The 15176-nt window shown below is 38.9% G+C and overlaps 1 protein-coding gene across 1 annotated transcript in view; it reads left to right on the forward strand.

Moving 5' to 3' along the window:
- The window catches only part of FAF1 (Fas associated factor 1), a 152078-nt gene that overhangs the window by 25863 nt on the left and 111039 nt on the right, over positions 1-15176 (forward strand). Inside the window, exons 3-6 of the mRNA XM_033067908.1 lie at positions 5715-5761; positions 8598-8806; positions 11876-11967; positions 12315-12403. Of these exons, the coding sequence (XP_032923799.1) occupies positions 5715-5761; positions 8598-8806; positions 11876-11967; positions 12315-12403 (437 nt within the window). The remainder of the gene's footprint in view (positions 1-5714; positions 5762-8597; positions 8807-11875; positions 11968-12314; positions 12404-15176) is intronic.

Below are 15176 nucleotides of genomic sequence, written 5' to 3' on the forward strand. Positions count from 1 at the left end.
TATTTCAAAACATTTACTGTTATTACTGAAATATATGCATGAAGCAGAGCCCTGTGAGTTAGTTTCAATTTAAGAAATATTTCTGTGCTCAAAAGGAATTAATAAATCTTTGCACTTCTCCTGTTCTGCTTTACTGCATGTGAAAATATGTTCCTTTGTCACTTAAGATTTATAGTTTGGAAGCAGTTTGAAATTCACTTTTGCTTTTTCAGTCCTTTCATGACTGCTTTGTCTCACTTTTGCTTTTTTTTATCATTTAGTTATTTGTTTTTCCTCTTTCTGGATAGTATTTGTTCAGTTTTGGGGTTTGATTCCATTCTTTTTTTTAAAAAACCCTTCTTTCCACTGTAGAAAGCAAAGTTCTATTGTCCATTTATTTTGTTTGAACAGCAGATAAAAAATGGATTTTAAATCTTTAGGATAAGAAGTTTATCATGTGAAAGCAGGAAAATTAGAGTAGGGTATTGTTTGTCAGGGAGAATGTCACATTTAGCCCAAATTAGGAGTAGAATTATTTGCAATGGACCGGCAATTATAAACAGTATTATTAATGGCCGGTTTTGTGCTGTGGAAATATATAATAAAATAAAAAAAAAACAAGCAATGTTTAAAAAATTTTATTAGGGATTATTTAATGAGAGCTTTTTAGTGTATTTTGTTGCACTTTTTAAAATTCAGCATATCTTGAGTGATCCTCAAGCAGATGAATCCAGGCTAATATTTCCAAAATATAACAGCAAAGTTCTTTTATTCTGCAGAACTGAAAACCACAGTATGTTTGTCTTTTGTGTCATCTTACCCTCTGTAGTGAGGTTTTCTATGTAAGTTTTGGTATTACTTTCACTTAAATAATCAGAAAAATGAATCTAAGATTAAATGCTGAAAGAGTCAAAGATTAAAACAAGTTTTTCTTTGTTCTGAGTATGAAACAACAAAATGCCTGATTTTTTGGTTGTAATTTTAAATACTGTCCTAGCAGTGGCTAGCACCTCTTCCTGTCTTTGCTTCTGCTAATGTTGAAAACAGCATGAGGTCAACTTTCTGCATTTGTGATTTGAGAGAAAGAGTTTTTATATTGAGAAAATATTAATCATATAACAAGGAGGAGAGGCAAGATGAATAGTAAAGACACAAAATGCAGAACTTTGTTTTTTTACAACTTGCCAGATGTGTTAAACCAAAAGTAAAATCTGAGTTTGTAGCATTTGGGGGAAAATACAGATTTTTGAAAGCCATAATAAATGAATCCTCTAATCAAAACAAGCTTTTATTGAATTTCATAGAAATAATTAAATATGTGGTTTATGAGGCTATTGCCTTAAGTTAAATACACAAAAAATTTACTAATACTGTAAATCTAAATGTGTCAGAAAATCAGGGAGTTGGAAGAGAATGTCCCATGAGCCGGTTACTCCATTATAATTCCCTGTGACTTTCTGAAGCACTTGCTGCCATTTGGTTGGACAACTTTGGGTTTTGGATCATCTCCCATGGCAGTTCTCATTACCCTGTCTCAGGTTTCATTTGTGTACTGTGTTTGTTTAATGTAAACCTCCTCAGTTTTTAGCTAAACAAATGTAAAGCTCTGTGAGGGCTTTGATAAGAAAACTCAAGTGGTCTCACTGGCTGGATGCAGTCAAACCTAAATGAGGCTTTTGGAATTCTCTGGGAGCAGCTTGTGCTGGTTGTGTTAAACTGGTTTGGTTATTTATCCCAGTGGAACTCGTGCATCTCCCAGGTGTGCAGGTTATTTACATCTCTCCAGCCTCTTCCTCTCAAAGGATTGTTCTTCCACTCTGTGCTGCTCCAACTTGCTTTCTCCTTTTGCTTATGGATGTGTTTTCTAGTGCCCTGTCTTGGAGAGCTGATCTTGTGTTGTGCCTTGTGAATGCTCTTGCCCTTCACTGGGGTGGAGATTCCAAAGGGGAAGGAAATGTTGAGGGGTCTGTATCTGTCAGCCAAAACCATTGTGTGCTCTGGAGGTTGGGAAGGACAGGGGAGGAACAAGAGGGGAGGAAGAACTCACCCATTGCAAATGCCTTTAACTCTTAATTCATCTAAACATCCCTTTTAAATCCTGGAAATTCTAGAAATTTGAAAACTACACACTCCCATCTGTAGTTTGCCCTTGCCTCATTTGAATATTCAATCAGTGTATGTAGACTTCTGCTTTTGGTAAATCCAGCCCATCTTCAAACTTTGTGAAAACCACTGAGTATTTATTTACAACTTGTGGGTTCAATATTTGTGCTATCTAAAAACCCACATTATTCATAGGACCCTGGGATGAGAGTCACTCTAAGATGTGCTTTGTACTCTACATTTATGTTATTTTGAAGGAAGTCATTGACATTGTTGTTTCAATAGATAATTAAGGAATGGTGATTCTTGGTTTTCCTTCTAATACTGTTTTGTACTCATACAAGATAGTCACAATTAGTCAGAACTGACTAATCTAGTTAAGTTAATATTCTCTTGAGGAGAAATTCTGAATTTCAGTCTGCTTTCCCAGTGTTCTTTAGGTACCTAAATAATTTCAAAATGCCACAGATTTTTTGTGCTGTCCAAACTGCTAATGAATTTGCTAACCTTTCATTAACCTTTTTGCTTTACTGTTCCCTATGTTTTTGGGAAACCAAAAAGTTGGATTTAATGTATTTCAGTACTGTAACTTGGAAGCATGCTGCTGAAAAATCACACCAAAAATATTGTTACTTTGAACCTTTGTAATGGGCACTAGTTAGTCCAGTTTTTATCATATTCTAGACATCCTTTTCATTTAAAAAAACCCCAGTTTTCACAGTATGTTTATGAAGATAACCTGTATTATTGGATGATGGAGTCACAGGTGCTTGGGATTGGAAGTTGTTTCTGGATGTCTCTCTGGCCCAAAACAGGTCCAGTTAGGTCAATTAATGAATTTTTAAATAAGCTGTTCCAATTCCTGGATATATGATTGATATCCCTAAACAAAATGTATAAATCAAGAAGAGCTACATTCAGTTTATAATTTAATGAACTACACTGTGGGCCTGGTAGTTGTTTGAAGATTGTTATCAAAACAGAAATGATTCTGTTCCAGGATGGGACAGTGGGTTCCAGTGTTATGGCAGAATTTGTGTATGGATAACACTGAGACACACCTAGGATCCTTGGCTTTGTGAAAAATCTTCTGAAGCTCCTATAATTTTCCATTTAAGGTGAATTTCACTCTTTAAACAGTGATAGCTTTAGAAAGCTGTGGTGCCCTGGATCCAGCTGGGACACTTGTGGATATGCAGTGTGAGAGCAGCATCAGCACAGTGCTGCTCCCCTGACATCACTCTCAGCAGAAGGTTGTTGGGAGCTGGAGGAGCTTTCTGATCCAGACATGGTTTCTTTATATTAATAACCCATCAGTTGATTTGATGCACTGGTTATTAAAGTTGTTTTGAGTTTAACAAACATTTTGAATTATTATAAGTTAGCCACACAGGGTAGTTCTGATGATCAGAGATCCCTGTTTGGAGAGACAAAAAAATGTAATATCTTGAAAGGTTTGCATAACCATAGAGATGTGAGCCTCTCTCAAAGGGGACTGACACTGGGGAAGAACAGCCTGGAACAGATCTTGCCTTAGTAACGTGTTCTTGTTTTAATTTTTTTTTTTATTTTTATAGTCACAACCTTCTCCCAATGAAATTCTAAAGCAGATGGTTGTTCCTTTTTCTTTTTTTGCTTTGCAGGGTCTACTTATAGCTGTCTTGTTAGAACATGGATATTTAATATTTATGCAGTATGTACATGTGCACTGCTACCATTTGCTGTCTACATTATTTTAGTCTTCCATCTTGCTTAACAAACATTGTCTGGACTCTTTAGTTTTACAGTGTGGTTAATAGAGGTCTTTCCATCAAAAAAGTACATAATGCTTCTGCTGTTTTTTCTTACTCCTGTGCCCCTTAAATGTCATCAAGTTTACAAAACTGGGGATATATGAACAAGTGAGTTATTCAGTTTTAAAGAAAATAGCTTGGAACCTCTATTGTATTTAACCCCTCTAACTAGGCTAGAAGAAGTTTGAGCTGATTTAATCCTTGGAAACAGAGCTTTGACAGAAGTGTGAAAATGCCACATTGCTGTATTTCTTCACAGCTGAAGCAGCTTCTTTTCCCCAAGTAAAGAGAATTTTGTTGCACCAGCAGATCATTTTTAGTGTAGGTTTTGTGGTGCAAAACCTGTATTTGCTTTGTGTATCTTACAGATGCAAAATAAAGGATAGCTTTGTCTCTCAGCCAACCATCTTTTGATTGACATGAATTAAATGTATGTTGCTGAAGAGTATGGGAGTGAGAAGCCAATCCAGAAAAACCCAAATAAACCAAAACCTCCTACTCTTTCCTGGAGGTTTATTAGATGAACACGATCAAGAGCTGTGTAAAAACCACAGTGATGATAAATGAGACACATTGTTAAAAAGAAACCACTGATTATTGCCATGCACAGTGGATAAACTGATTTAAAACCTGATCTGGTAGGGAACTTTGTTTTGCTGTAATTTGATACAGCCTCATGGGTTGTTGCTGGAGCTTATGGGTACCTCTGACCTTTTCCTTCTCTGCTTTTAAAATTATTATTAATGCAATATTTGTTTCTAAATGCAGGATAAACCTTATTGCAGTATCACAGTAATTCAGCTGAGTTCAACAATAAAACTTTCTGACTTCATGTAGCCTTAACTATTAATGGAAATGTAAAAAGTAATGTTTATATATTCAGAGAAAAAGAAACCATAGCATTTAAATCTTGATTATGTCTGTTTTTGTGTTTATTAAGCACTTACTTGAGCTATGTATTTTTAACATCAGTACAAATGGTGTTGATAGATGATGACTGTCAGTAGTTCAGTCACAGGGTATGATTTTGTCCTCCTGGAGTAGCAGGGAATCTGTGACCTGCTAAACATCAGTGTTCCCTTCTTCACTGGGGCCCAGACACTCATTCACCAGGTGTTCTGGCCAACAGGTCAGGTGTATCTGACATATGAGGATGGGTATTAGAGGTAAGGGTAGAAAATGGATGAGTTGCTGCTGATACAGGAGCAAATGGAGAGGAGTGGGATGCTCCAATCTGTGTTTAACCTTGCTGTTGATGATTTGGACAGCATGGAATGGAATATAACTGCATAAACCCTGCTTAAAAAAAAATGCTTCCTTTTCTACCTGAGGAATGTTTACATTTTTGGGATGGTCCCTTGTGTGATTCCCTGGCAGCCTGAGGAGGCTGGCTGGTGTCTGTGGGTGTGATGGAGGGGGTGTGCAGCTGGGCAGCTTTAATGGGCTTGGCCATGGCTGGTGCTTCTGGGGAGCATCAGATTTTCTGGGGATGTGCTCTGATGCTGCCTGGGCTCTGCACAGTTGGTTCAGTGTGTTTGGGAGTGAGTACCAAAGTGTTAGACTGATTCAACATGGGCCATGCAGTCTATTCCCTGGCATTCCACCTGGGAAATCCATCACACACAAGCAGGAGCTTCAGCTCATGTTTGTTCTTCACTTAGATACGGTTTTTATTTTATGTAGATACCATAATGATGGTATGTTCACCAAGAATATTCACTAGATAGAGAGCATTTTAGGGCATGTTTTGAAGCAAGCTGATTGCTCTTCCAAACATATGAAAGTTCTGATGTATTTTTGTTCTGCATGCTTGACTCAAAATTTGTTTTCTCTTTTCAGGCAGCTATAAATGGTGTTATACCACAAGAAAATGGCATTCTACAAAGGTAAGCCCAGAGGACTGGAGTAGTAATGCAGAGAATGATGCTGGATAACAGTTACTTTTTTTTCCTTCCTGAATCCTAAGAAGATGACATAATTCTCCTTTTAAAGCTGTTTCTGGAGCCACAAATTCTATTCCTGGCAAAGCTGATTTAACATTCAGTTTTTCCCATACTGATAGAGGATTAGCTCAAACATCTATTCAAAATAGTTAACTTTTATTTTGAATTCACTGGTGGTTGGGTCATTCTTTGCAGGGTTGTCTCTTTACAAAGACTAGATGTTGGTATGCTTCTGGCTAAGTATTTATTTTTCCTTATGCATTTTGAAGGTATTAATATTCCATGCTTCTCTATTTCTGGCCAAAAACATTTGTACTTGGTTAGTGGTTTTTTAAAATTTTTTTTTTTAAATTGAATTATAGGCAGTAGAAACTCTGATAGATAAAGTAAAGCTGTTCCCTTCTAAAAGTAGTTTTACTGATTTTCTTTCAGCTTCTGAATTAAATTTTGGCTTGCATACTGATGCTTGGATATCTTGAAGTCACTGAAATTTGATCTTCTAAGTGCTGATGAGGCAATTGAAAACAGCAGAACAGGAATTGAGCTACCTGAGAGAGACAGTAAAACAGTGTTTAAAAATTTGTTCAGAAAAATATTTCATGTACTATTTAAAAAAATGTAATGGTGAAAAAAGATATGTAATGTAGGTTAAGTGGTGTTTGGCATCTCTGTCAATACTTACTAAAGCTGTCATTCAATGGAGTCAGGTTTTGATTGAGGATAAAACTATTTGTTCAGTAAAGTTACTAAATATAAATTTACTGTAAGGCCTGTTTAGTCCATGTGAGATCAACTCTTGATTGTGTGGAGCACTCTGCACATAAGTTGTGACCTCAAAGCATTTCCTTCCAAAATACCAGAATATTTGATTGGGTAAAAGAAGCTGGGGAATAGTTAAGTGTGGTTAATGCCTGTCTCCAATCACAAGGTGGTCCAGTGCCCACTTACATCTTTCTTTCACAGTAGTTTATTAATTTTTAGAAAGATAGTCAAATGTGTTTCAAATGTGCATTTTTGTTACTTTGTTTTTGTCTTGTTTTGTGTTCTTCCAGTGGAAGTGGTTTAAAAGGTGGCTCAGAAGATTTAGAAACTGGTTTCCAATGGTTTTCACATAAGGTTAATTTTACTGATGTGAGCTTTTAGTGTTCTATTAGAGGTCGCCATTCGGGTATGTAGGTTGCTTTTTGTGGTGGAATCAAATAGAATTAATACAACTGGACTTGAAGCAAGTTAATTTATTGAAGAGAAAAAAGTACACTTTGTTTTATAATTCAGTTGCTTGTTTTGTAATCCACTCCTGAGAATTAGGATATTCATTCCTTCTTGAGTCTGCAACAGAATTGTTACTTAATTGTACTTAATTCATACTTGTCCACCAGATTGAAGACAATAGCATATCACTTGGTGTTTATACTTTTTTAAATCCTGAAAATTAGGCTGCTTCCTGTACTCTTGAGAGCTCTGATGTGGGCCTTTGACTTTTGAGCATAGGTCTGAGAGTGTGGGTCTTTGTAGCTGGGCATTCATCCTTCTGAGCATGCTGATGTGAGAAGTGAAGGAGCCCCTTGTTTTACAAACATAACATGTTTTTCTGTTTCAAATGTGAAAGGCACAATGATGGGATTTGCAATAGCTGAGTACTGGTGCACTCCTGTGACATGCATGCCATCCACATTTGCAATTTTAAAGTTCAGACCTCCTCCAGAGGACAGATTTGACTTGCTCTGTGAAGCATTTCCACTGAGAATCTCATGGTATCTTCGAGAACAGAAGGAATTTTTCAAATGAATTCTTATAAAGAAAGGAAGTGAGATTCAGTTATGTTGCAGCATTTTTAAAACCCACCATGAGATCCTGTAACATCCTCTTGGTGAGGACATCTAAAAGGCAACACCCCAGGCTTACTTGAAGTTTCTTGCCTTCCAAATTTGATTTATCTGCATCATAGGAGTTTTTTTTTTGTTTGTGGCTTTTTTTTTTTTTTTTTTTTTAGCCTGGAATAATATTCCTGAAATGTCACATTTTATTACACTTGTTTCCAATCCCAGTTACATGCTTCCTGTGCAGAGGCTCACTGAGGAAGATGCAGTGCTTCTGGGTAGTGAGGGGTTTTCCAGTTTGTTCTGACCTGTAATGCTGTGGGTATCCTTGAGTCAGGTATGGAGACATCCTTACATGAATCTCCAGGAGCCTTGCAGGATTTTGAGCTTGAAGGCAAGCTAGAATTCAGCATTACATTGCTGTTTTACTTCTAGGTGTTATTTGAAACACATGCTTTGTTATCTTAATTCATTTACTGTGAATATATATCTATTTTCATATCTGACTTGTTTTTCACTAATTTGGTATGGGAAAATACCTGTCTGTGTGCAGAATTTTGAGCTGTATTTCTTATTCTCATTTCCACTGGATACTAGCCCAATGATGTAGAAAGCTGGTCGTTGCCATGGTGCAAATTTTATATGGTCACACCACTCCTGGAACAGGAAATAATCCTTCTCCTCTAGATAATTCTGGTATTAATTACATAGTGGATTTTAAATGCTTGTTTGTCACCAGTGCTGATCTCCTATAGCACTCCTGAGCCCTGAAATGTAAAAATTGCTAATACAGAAGTTATTTTTTCATTTTTAATAAGCAGTATTTTCAGATGTGACAGCAATAATTCAAGAGCTGTGTGCTGGACTGTAGTAAGTGAATAATACCATCATTTTCCTTTCCTAATTTCTGGTTAGACATACCAAGCTGTTCTGTTTAAATCATCTTGTCTGTCTTTCAGTGAGTATGGTGTAGAGACTTTGCATGGACCAGCCTATGGCCCCACCAGTCACTCTGCTGCAGCTTCCTCAGCTCCTTCCTCCTCCTCAGCATTTCGCCATGTAGTGCCATCTAGACAAATAGTGGAAAGACAACCTCGAATGCTTGACTTCAGGGTTGAGTACAGAGACAGAAGTGTGGATGTAGTACTTGAAGACAGCTCCACAGTTGGTAAGGATTTGTAAAAATGAAATAAAAGCTGCTATCGTGAAATTGTTAAAAAGACGAACTAAAAAGATTCAACCCCAAAAATCCAAGTCCTAAAGCAAAACAGAACAAAAATCCTCAAAAAGAAAAAAAAGAGATTCCCCTGAAAATGCAGCCTCCACAGCTACTAACCATTTTCAAATCTCTTTGCAGCTTTAAAAAAGCAAAATTTCACTAATCCATTGTGAAGGTTAGTGATCTAGCAAATATTTATTTTTAAATCTAGTTTTCTTATGAACTTGCTTCAGAAACAAAATGGAGATTAATGATTACGTTGAGGCATGAAAGTGTAATTTGGGCTAGGATTAGTGTAGATGCAAGCTATTTATAAGCAGATGATCTTAGCATTTCCTCTTTGAATCTGTATGGCATCTCTTTCTGCACAGGATTAGTGACAAGATTAGAGGAGTTCTTCCTGGTGTGAAGAACATCATTGCATTCTTCTTAGTTCAATTTTTATTTGACTCTTTCATTCAAATTAAGATAAATTCGATCAGTTTTATTGTCTTTATCCTAAAATTGGTGAATTTTGAAGCAGTATGTAAAGGTATGCTATTGCTAGTGTTGCAGAGCATGTCATTTTTTACATTCCCCAAGCTGGGAATTAATTTACTTCTGCTAAGGAAGAAAAGTATTTTCATTTTCCTATTTATAGTGAAGAGCTTATACAGATCCAAATAAGGAGCTACGTGAAGAAATAGTTGGTGAAAGCAATTTTCCGTGCTGCAGCCTTTTGTCTGGGCTGAAATTTGGAAATTGGAACTTTTGATCCTCGTTTGTTTTTTCGGGATGGATTTGGGGTTGGCTGGCGCCACCTAGCGGTCACTGGTTTGAATTATCCATATCCGTTCCTTGTTTTCCTTTGTGCTGAGTGACATCCATGGAAATACGGCATCAAAATCTCATCTGATCAGAATTTTGCAACTGCACCGCTTTGAATTTTCTCTTCTTATTAACTTCTTAATAATTGAATTTTACCTGAAAGCTGTAGGGCAGAAGGCAGTTTGTGTAGAAGTTCTGTCTGTATCTTGGGATATAAAGGTGGAGAGCAACCTTGTGTTTAAAATCCTGGGAGAAGTGAGCAAGGCAAATTTTAGAACTTCAGCTGTGGACTTGAGGAAAGAATATTTTTTGCTTTTTTGGGGATCTTGGGAGGATCCCATGAGAGGCTGCCCAGGAGGACACAGGGGCCCAGGAGAGCTGGTTGGTCTTCAAGGACAACTTCTTCAAAGCACAGGAACAATTCCTTCCAATGTGCAAGAGGAGCAAGCATGGCAGAAGGCCAGCACAGAAGAAAAAAACATTTCTGACTGAGCTAAATGCAAAAACAAAGTAGACAGATGTGGAAAGTAATGATGTGCTACCCAACAGGAGCACAGAGATGTGCAGGTTTGGAATTAGGAAAACCAAAGCTCAGGGAGGTGAAACCACTGAGGGGTTAGAAGGGTTTCTCTAACTACATCAGCCTGAAAAGAAAGGCTAAGGCAAATGTAAATGTGTGTTCAGTGGTGATTGCTGAGCTTGGTCTGTGGGAATAAATCTTTCTGGAGGCACTTTTTGAGCATGGGAGAGAAAAGAAGGGGATTTGGAACAGCCAGCATGGATTTACTAAAGGCAAATTGTACCTAATCAGTCAGTATGATTTGCCTTTTACAATTTGATGGCTGGCTCAGTTGACAAGGGGAGAGAATGTCACTGTGGTTTTAGGAAGGTCTTTAATGTTCTCTGCTGTTGTATTTTTCTAGTCATAATAGTAAGATAAAAACTGGATTAAAAACTGATCAAAATAAATCTTAATCTACTCAGAGATATTCTGGAGGGCAGGGCTGCTGTGTAGCAGGTCCTGGACAGCCTGGAGACATGGGCTGACAGGAGCCTCCTGAAGTTCCAAGAAGAAGTTGAAGTCCTGTATCTGGCATAGGAGAACTCCATGTTATCCCCACCTGACACCTGCTGAAGGCTGATGGGCTAGAAAATAATTTAATAAAAGGAATCTTGGGTGCTTCAGCAATGAACTCTTGCAATGAAGAAGACCTGCCATGCCCAAGACTTTGTTGGCAAGAGTGTAGCCCATGGATCCCAGGAAATAATTATTTCCCTCTACTCAGCACTTGCCAGGCTGCATCAGGAGCACTGTGTTGGGTTTTGAGGTGCCTGCTGCAAGACAGATGTTGACATCCTGCAGTAAGTCTGGTCAGGGGTCTGGAGCTCTGGGCTACAGGAGGAGAGGCACAGAGAAGAGGATTTGTCTAGCCTGGGGAGGAAAGGGGAAGGTTCAGACCTGACCTCTGTCTACAGCTGGAGGACGTGGAGAAGATGGAGCCAGACTTGTCTTGGAGGTGCATGAGAATGGGAGGCAACAGGCACAACATCAACAATTCACATTAAATAAAAGTTGGGTTGTTTTTAATTGTGAGGGTGGTGAAATACTGAAACAGATTGGCCAGAAAGGTTGTTAAACTTCCATCCTGACATGTTCAAGAGTCAGCTGGACAAGTCATTGACTAAACTGGTTTAATTAGACCTTTGAGGTGGGCTTGGGTCACATGAGCTCCATTATTTCATGACTGTAATACCTACAGGGGCAGAAGAGCATCAAAATGTAGAAAACATTGAAAAAGCTGTCAGAGCAGTCAGTTGTATGAACATTCCAATTCCTTAGGTCTAGACTAATGATAATGAAATTTGGTATCAGAAGTATGCAACCTCTTTGTTGTTGGCAAAGTCTGATGCTCCAGATTGCACACAGCTGCAAATATTTGTGTTTAGTATATATGGAGAATAGAATTACCAATATGTGTGTCCAGATCATCAAATCCTCGTGTGATTCTCCAATCATTCATGCTTTGTGATTTTTTTAAGTTTCATTTGTCCTTTACTCTTTGAAGGGTGTGTTGCAAGGGTAACTAGACTAAAAATCCTTCTCATATTTAATTTTTCCTTGCTCTTGTTATTTTGAGTGCAATTCTTTGCAGTTTGAAATAAAGCAGTAAATGTGTATATTTTATATATTCCCTTTGTTTTTCTCTCTAGGAGATATCAAACGTATTCTAGAAAATGAACTTCAGATTCCTGCATCTAAAATGCTGTTAAAAGGGTGGAAGACTGGAGATGTAGATGATAGTGTAAGTTCTCAACTGTGTTTTCAGTTAACTGAACTCAGTTTCAAACTGAGCATCTGTGGGTGGGGATTACAATGCAAGAATTGTTGGTTTCAAACAGTGTCAGCTGTCTTGGGTGGCACACAAAGAACTCTTAATCTAAAACACTGCAAAATAAAATCAGGACAAATCAGTTTGTCTTTGGTTTGTATATAATGTGGCCCACCTACAAAAATGATGTTTTGAAGTAATAGGAAGTGTATCTTGAAACAAAATATTTGGTGATATTGTAAATATATGCCTACAATTAAAAAAAAAAAAAGTCAGAATTGGTGAATGTTTTATATTTATAATGATTTTTCTCCCCTCAGACTGTTTTAAAAAGTCTACACTTGCCAAAAAATAATAGTCTTTATGTTCTAACACCTGACCTGCCTCCTCCTTCTTCAAGTCATTCTGGGTAAGTCTTTTGGCCATAAATTCTATTTGTATGGTTTGGGTTTTTTTTGTGGTTTTTATGAAGCCACGTGTGTATTTGCAGGAATCTGCAGTCAGTTTTTCACTGCACCAGTGACTGTTGGGATGAACTAACTCAGAATCTCATTGAAAAGAAGCTTGTTGAGGTTTTAAAGCTTTGGTGGGGTACATGAACCTTTTAGGCACATACAGAATTTTAAATCTCTCAGATGTGATGACTTTAATGTATCAGAAATCTATTCCCTGTGAAAATGAGAGCTGGCCTTGCATAAGTTGTTGCTTTATGTTGGTCCATTTAATGTATCTTATAAATCTGTATAAATCATTGCCATCAGATAATTTTCTTTGTGAAATGTTTGTTACATTATTTTATCTTGTACTTTTAAAATGTATGTAGATAAGCTGATCAATTAATATAAATTAATAATTAATTAGAAAATTATTAATTATAAATAATTTCCTCTAATTGAGCAGGATATCTTTTATTACAGATTTTAACACTCAAGAAGCAAGCAATGAGTGTTCATCTGTCACAGAATCATGGAATCATCAAAGCTGGAAGTAACATTCCAGATTATCTAGTTCAACCCACCATAATCACCTCTGAACCATATCCCCAAGTTCAATCTCTTGAACACCCCCTGACTCCACCACATCCCTGGGCAGCTGAATCCAGTGCTTAGCCAGTCTTTCAGTAAAATATATTTATCTAATCTGGATTTGCTGTGGTGCAATTTAAGGCCATTTCCTCTCATCCTTCCACTTGAGACATGGCAGTGGACACAGACCTCCAGCTGGCTCCAACCTCCTTTTGGGGAGTTTTGGGGGTGAGAAGATCCCCCCTGAGCTGAAGGGTTTCTCCAGGCTGAACACCCCAGGCTGCCCAGTGCTGCTCCCAGGACTTTCTGTTTTCCCCAGCTCTGGACCTGCTCCAGCCCCTCGTTGTCCTTCCAGAACCGGACACAGCACTGGAGGTGTGGCCCCAGAAGTGCCCAGTACAGGGGACAGTCCTGCCCAGTACAGGGGACAGTCACAGCCCAGTGCAGGGACAGTCACAGCCCAGTACAGGGGACAGTCACAACCCATTGCAGGGGACAGTCACAGCCCATTGCAGGGGACAGTCAGTGCCCAGTGCAGGGGACAGTCACTGCCCAGTACAGGGACAGTCACAGCCCATTGCAGGGGACAGTCACTGCCCAGTACAGGGGACAGTCACAACCCAGTGCAGGGGACAGTCACTGCCCAGTACAGGGACAGTCACAGCCCATTGCAGGGGACAGTCACAGCCCAGTGCAGGGACAGTCACAGCCCAGTACAGGGGACAGTCACAACCCATTGCAGGGGACAGTCACAGCCCATTGCAGGGGACAGTCAGTGCCCAGTACAGGGGACAGTCACAGCCCAGTACAGGGGACAGTCACTCTCCAGTGCAGGGGACAGTCACTGCCCAGTACAGGGGACAGTCACAGCCCAGTGCAGGGGACAGTCACTGCCCAGTACAGGGACAGTCACAGCCCATTGCAGGGGACAGTCACTGCCCAGTGCAGGGGACAGTCACTCCCCAGTGCAGGGACAGTCACTGCCCAGTACAGGGGACAGTCCTGCCCTGCTGCTGCCCTAGTCCTGCTCCCATCCAGGTGCCTCTGGTCCTTCCTGGCCAGCTGGGCACAGCTGCCTCGTATCCAGTCCCTGCCCACCAGCACCCCCAGGTCTCTTCCTGTTCTCAGGGAATATTGTGAAGGTTTGGAAATTAAACCATGTTATATCTTATAATTAGCAATTAGTTTGGTTTGGTTTTTTCCATGGCCTTCCTTTGCCCAAGGCAGCCCTGGATGTGTTTTGCCAGGAAAATGGGAATTTTGCTCGGTAGCCGCTAGAGGGTGCGCAGGAATTGAGCCTGCAGAGGAGCTGCTCCAGCGCTGGGATGCCTTGGGAATTGGGCAAAATGCTGGATTTCAGCTTGTCTGGAGAGGGACTTGGCTTTCTGCCCTTGTAGGTGACAGCAGAATATTCTACACGTGCAGTTGTGTTACTGGTGAGAGGAATTCTTGGAGAGTCAATAGAAATTAGTAACTGCCTTCCTAATGACTGAAAGTACTTGGTATAATGCTAAAAGGTACTGGTGCACATTGACATGTAGTCTGTGGAGGAGATAAGAATGCTGATATGAATTATAAAATTAATAATGATAAAAAAGGAGCATTCAGAGAGGGAATAGTGGCACTGAAACAGAGGGTGGTGTGCATGAACTGTGTGTGGAAACAGGAGCTATATTTGTGTGTGAGGACAATAAGCCATTGTGCCTTAACAGCTTTTTGAAGAACAGTGAAAAGACACTACAGCTGCTAGTTGTTTCATTTCCATTTTCAAAATTTTCTAGCCAGGTATTGCTGTATATTGTAGTTTGAATGTTATAATTCTGGAAAGAAAACTGGAGTCTGAAGAGAGTTGTTTATTGCAACTGCAGTGAAGTATATAACAACAAACTGTTTAAAAACAGTTCTTTGCCTTTTTTATTGGATTAATGGTTTTAAAGAACTTCACTTGATAAAATCAAAGTAGTTGTTACCTTTTATAGTTTATATTTGTTTCATAGTGAAGATTAGTTCTGGATATTTTTAAGATAAAAGTTGGTAGTTTTGGGACAGCAAATGATGACTAATTAGTGGCTATTTAAACACGGATAATTTGAAGGCTAGATCATCTCCCTGAAGTCATAAATTCTAGATGAAAGGGGAGGCTTGCCTCCAATTAAA

The sequence above is a fragment of the Catharus ustulatus genome, chromosome 9, assembly GCF_009819885.2.
Source record: "Catharus ustulatus isolate bCatUst1 chromosome 9, bCatUst1.pri.v2, whole genome shotgun sequence".
Taxonomy (NCBI): Eukaryota; Metazoa; Chordata; class Aves; order Passeriformes; family Turdidae; genus Catharus; species Catharus ustulatus.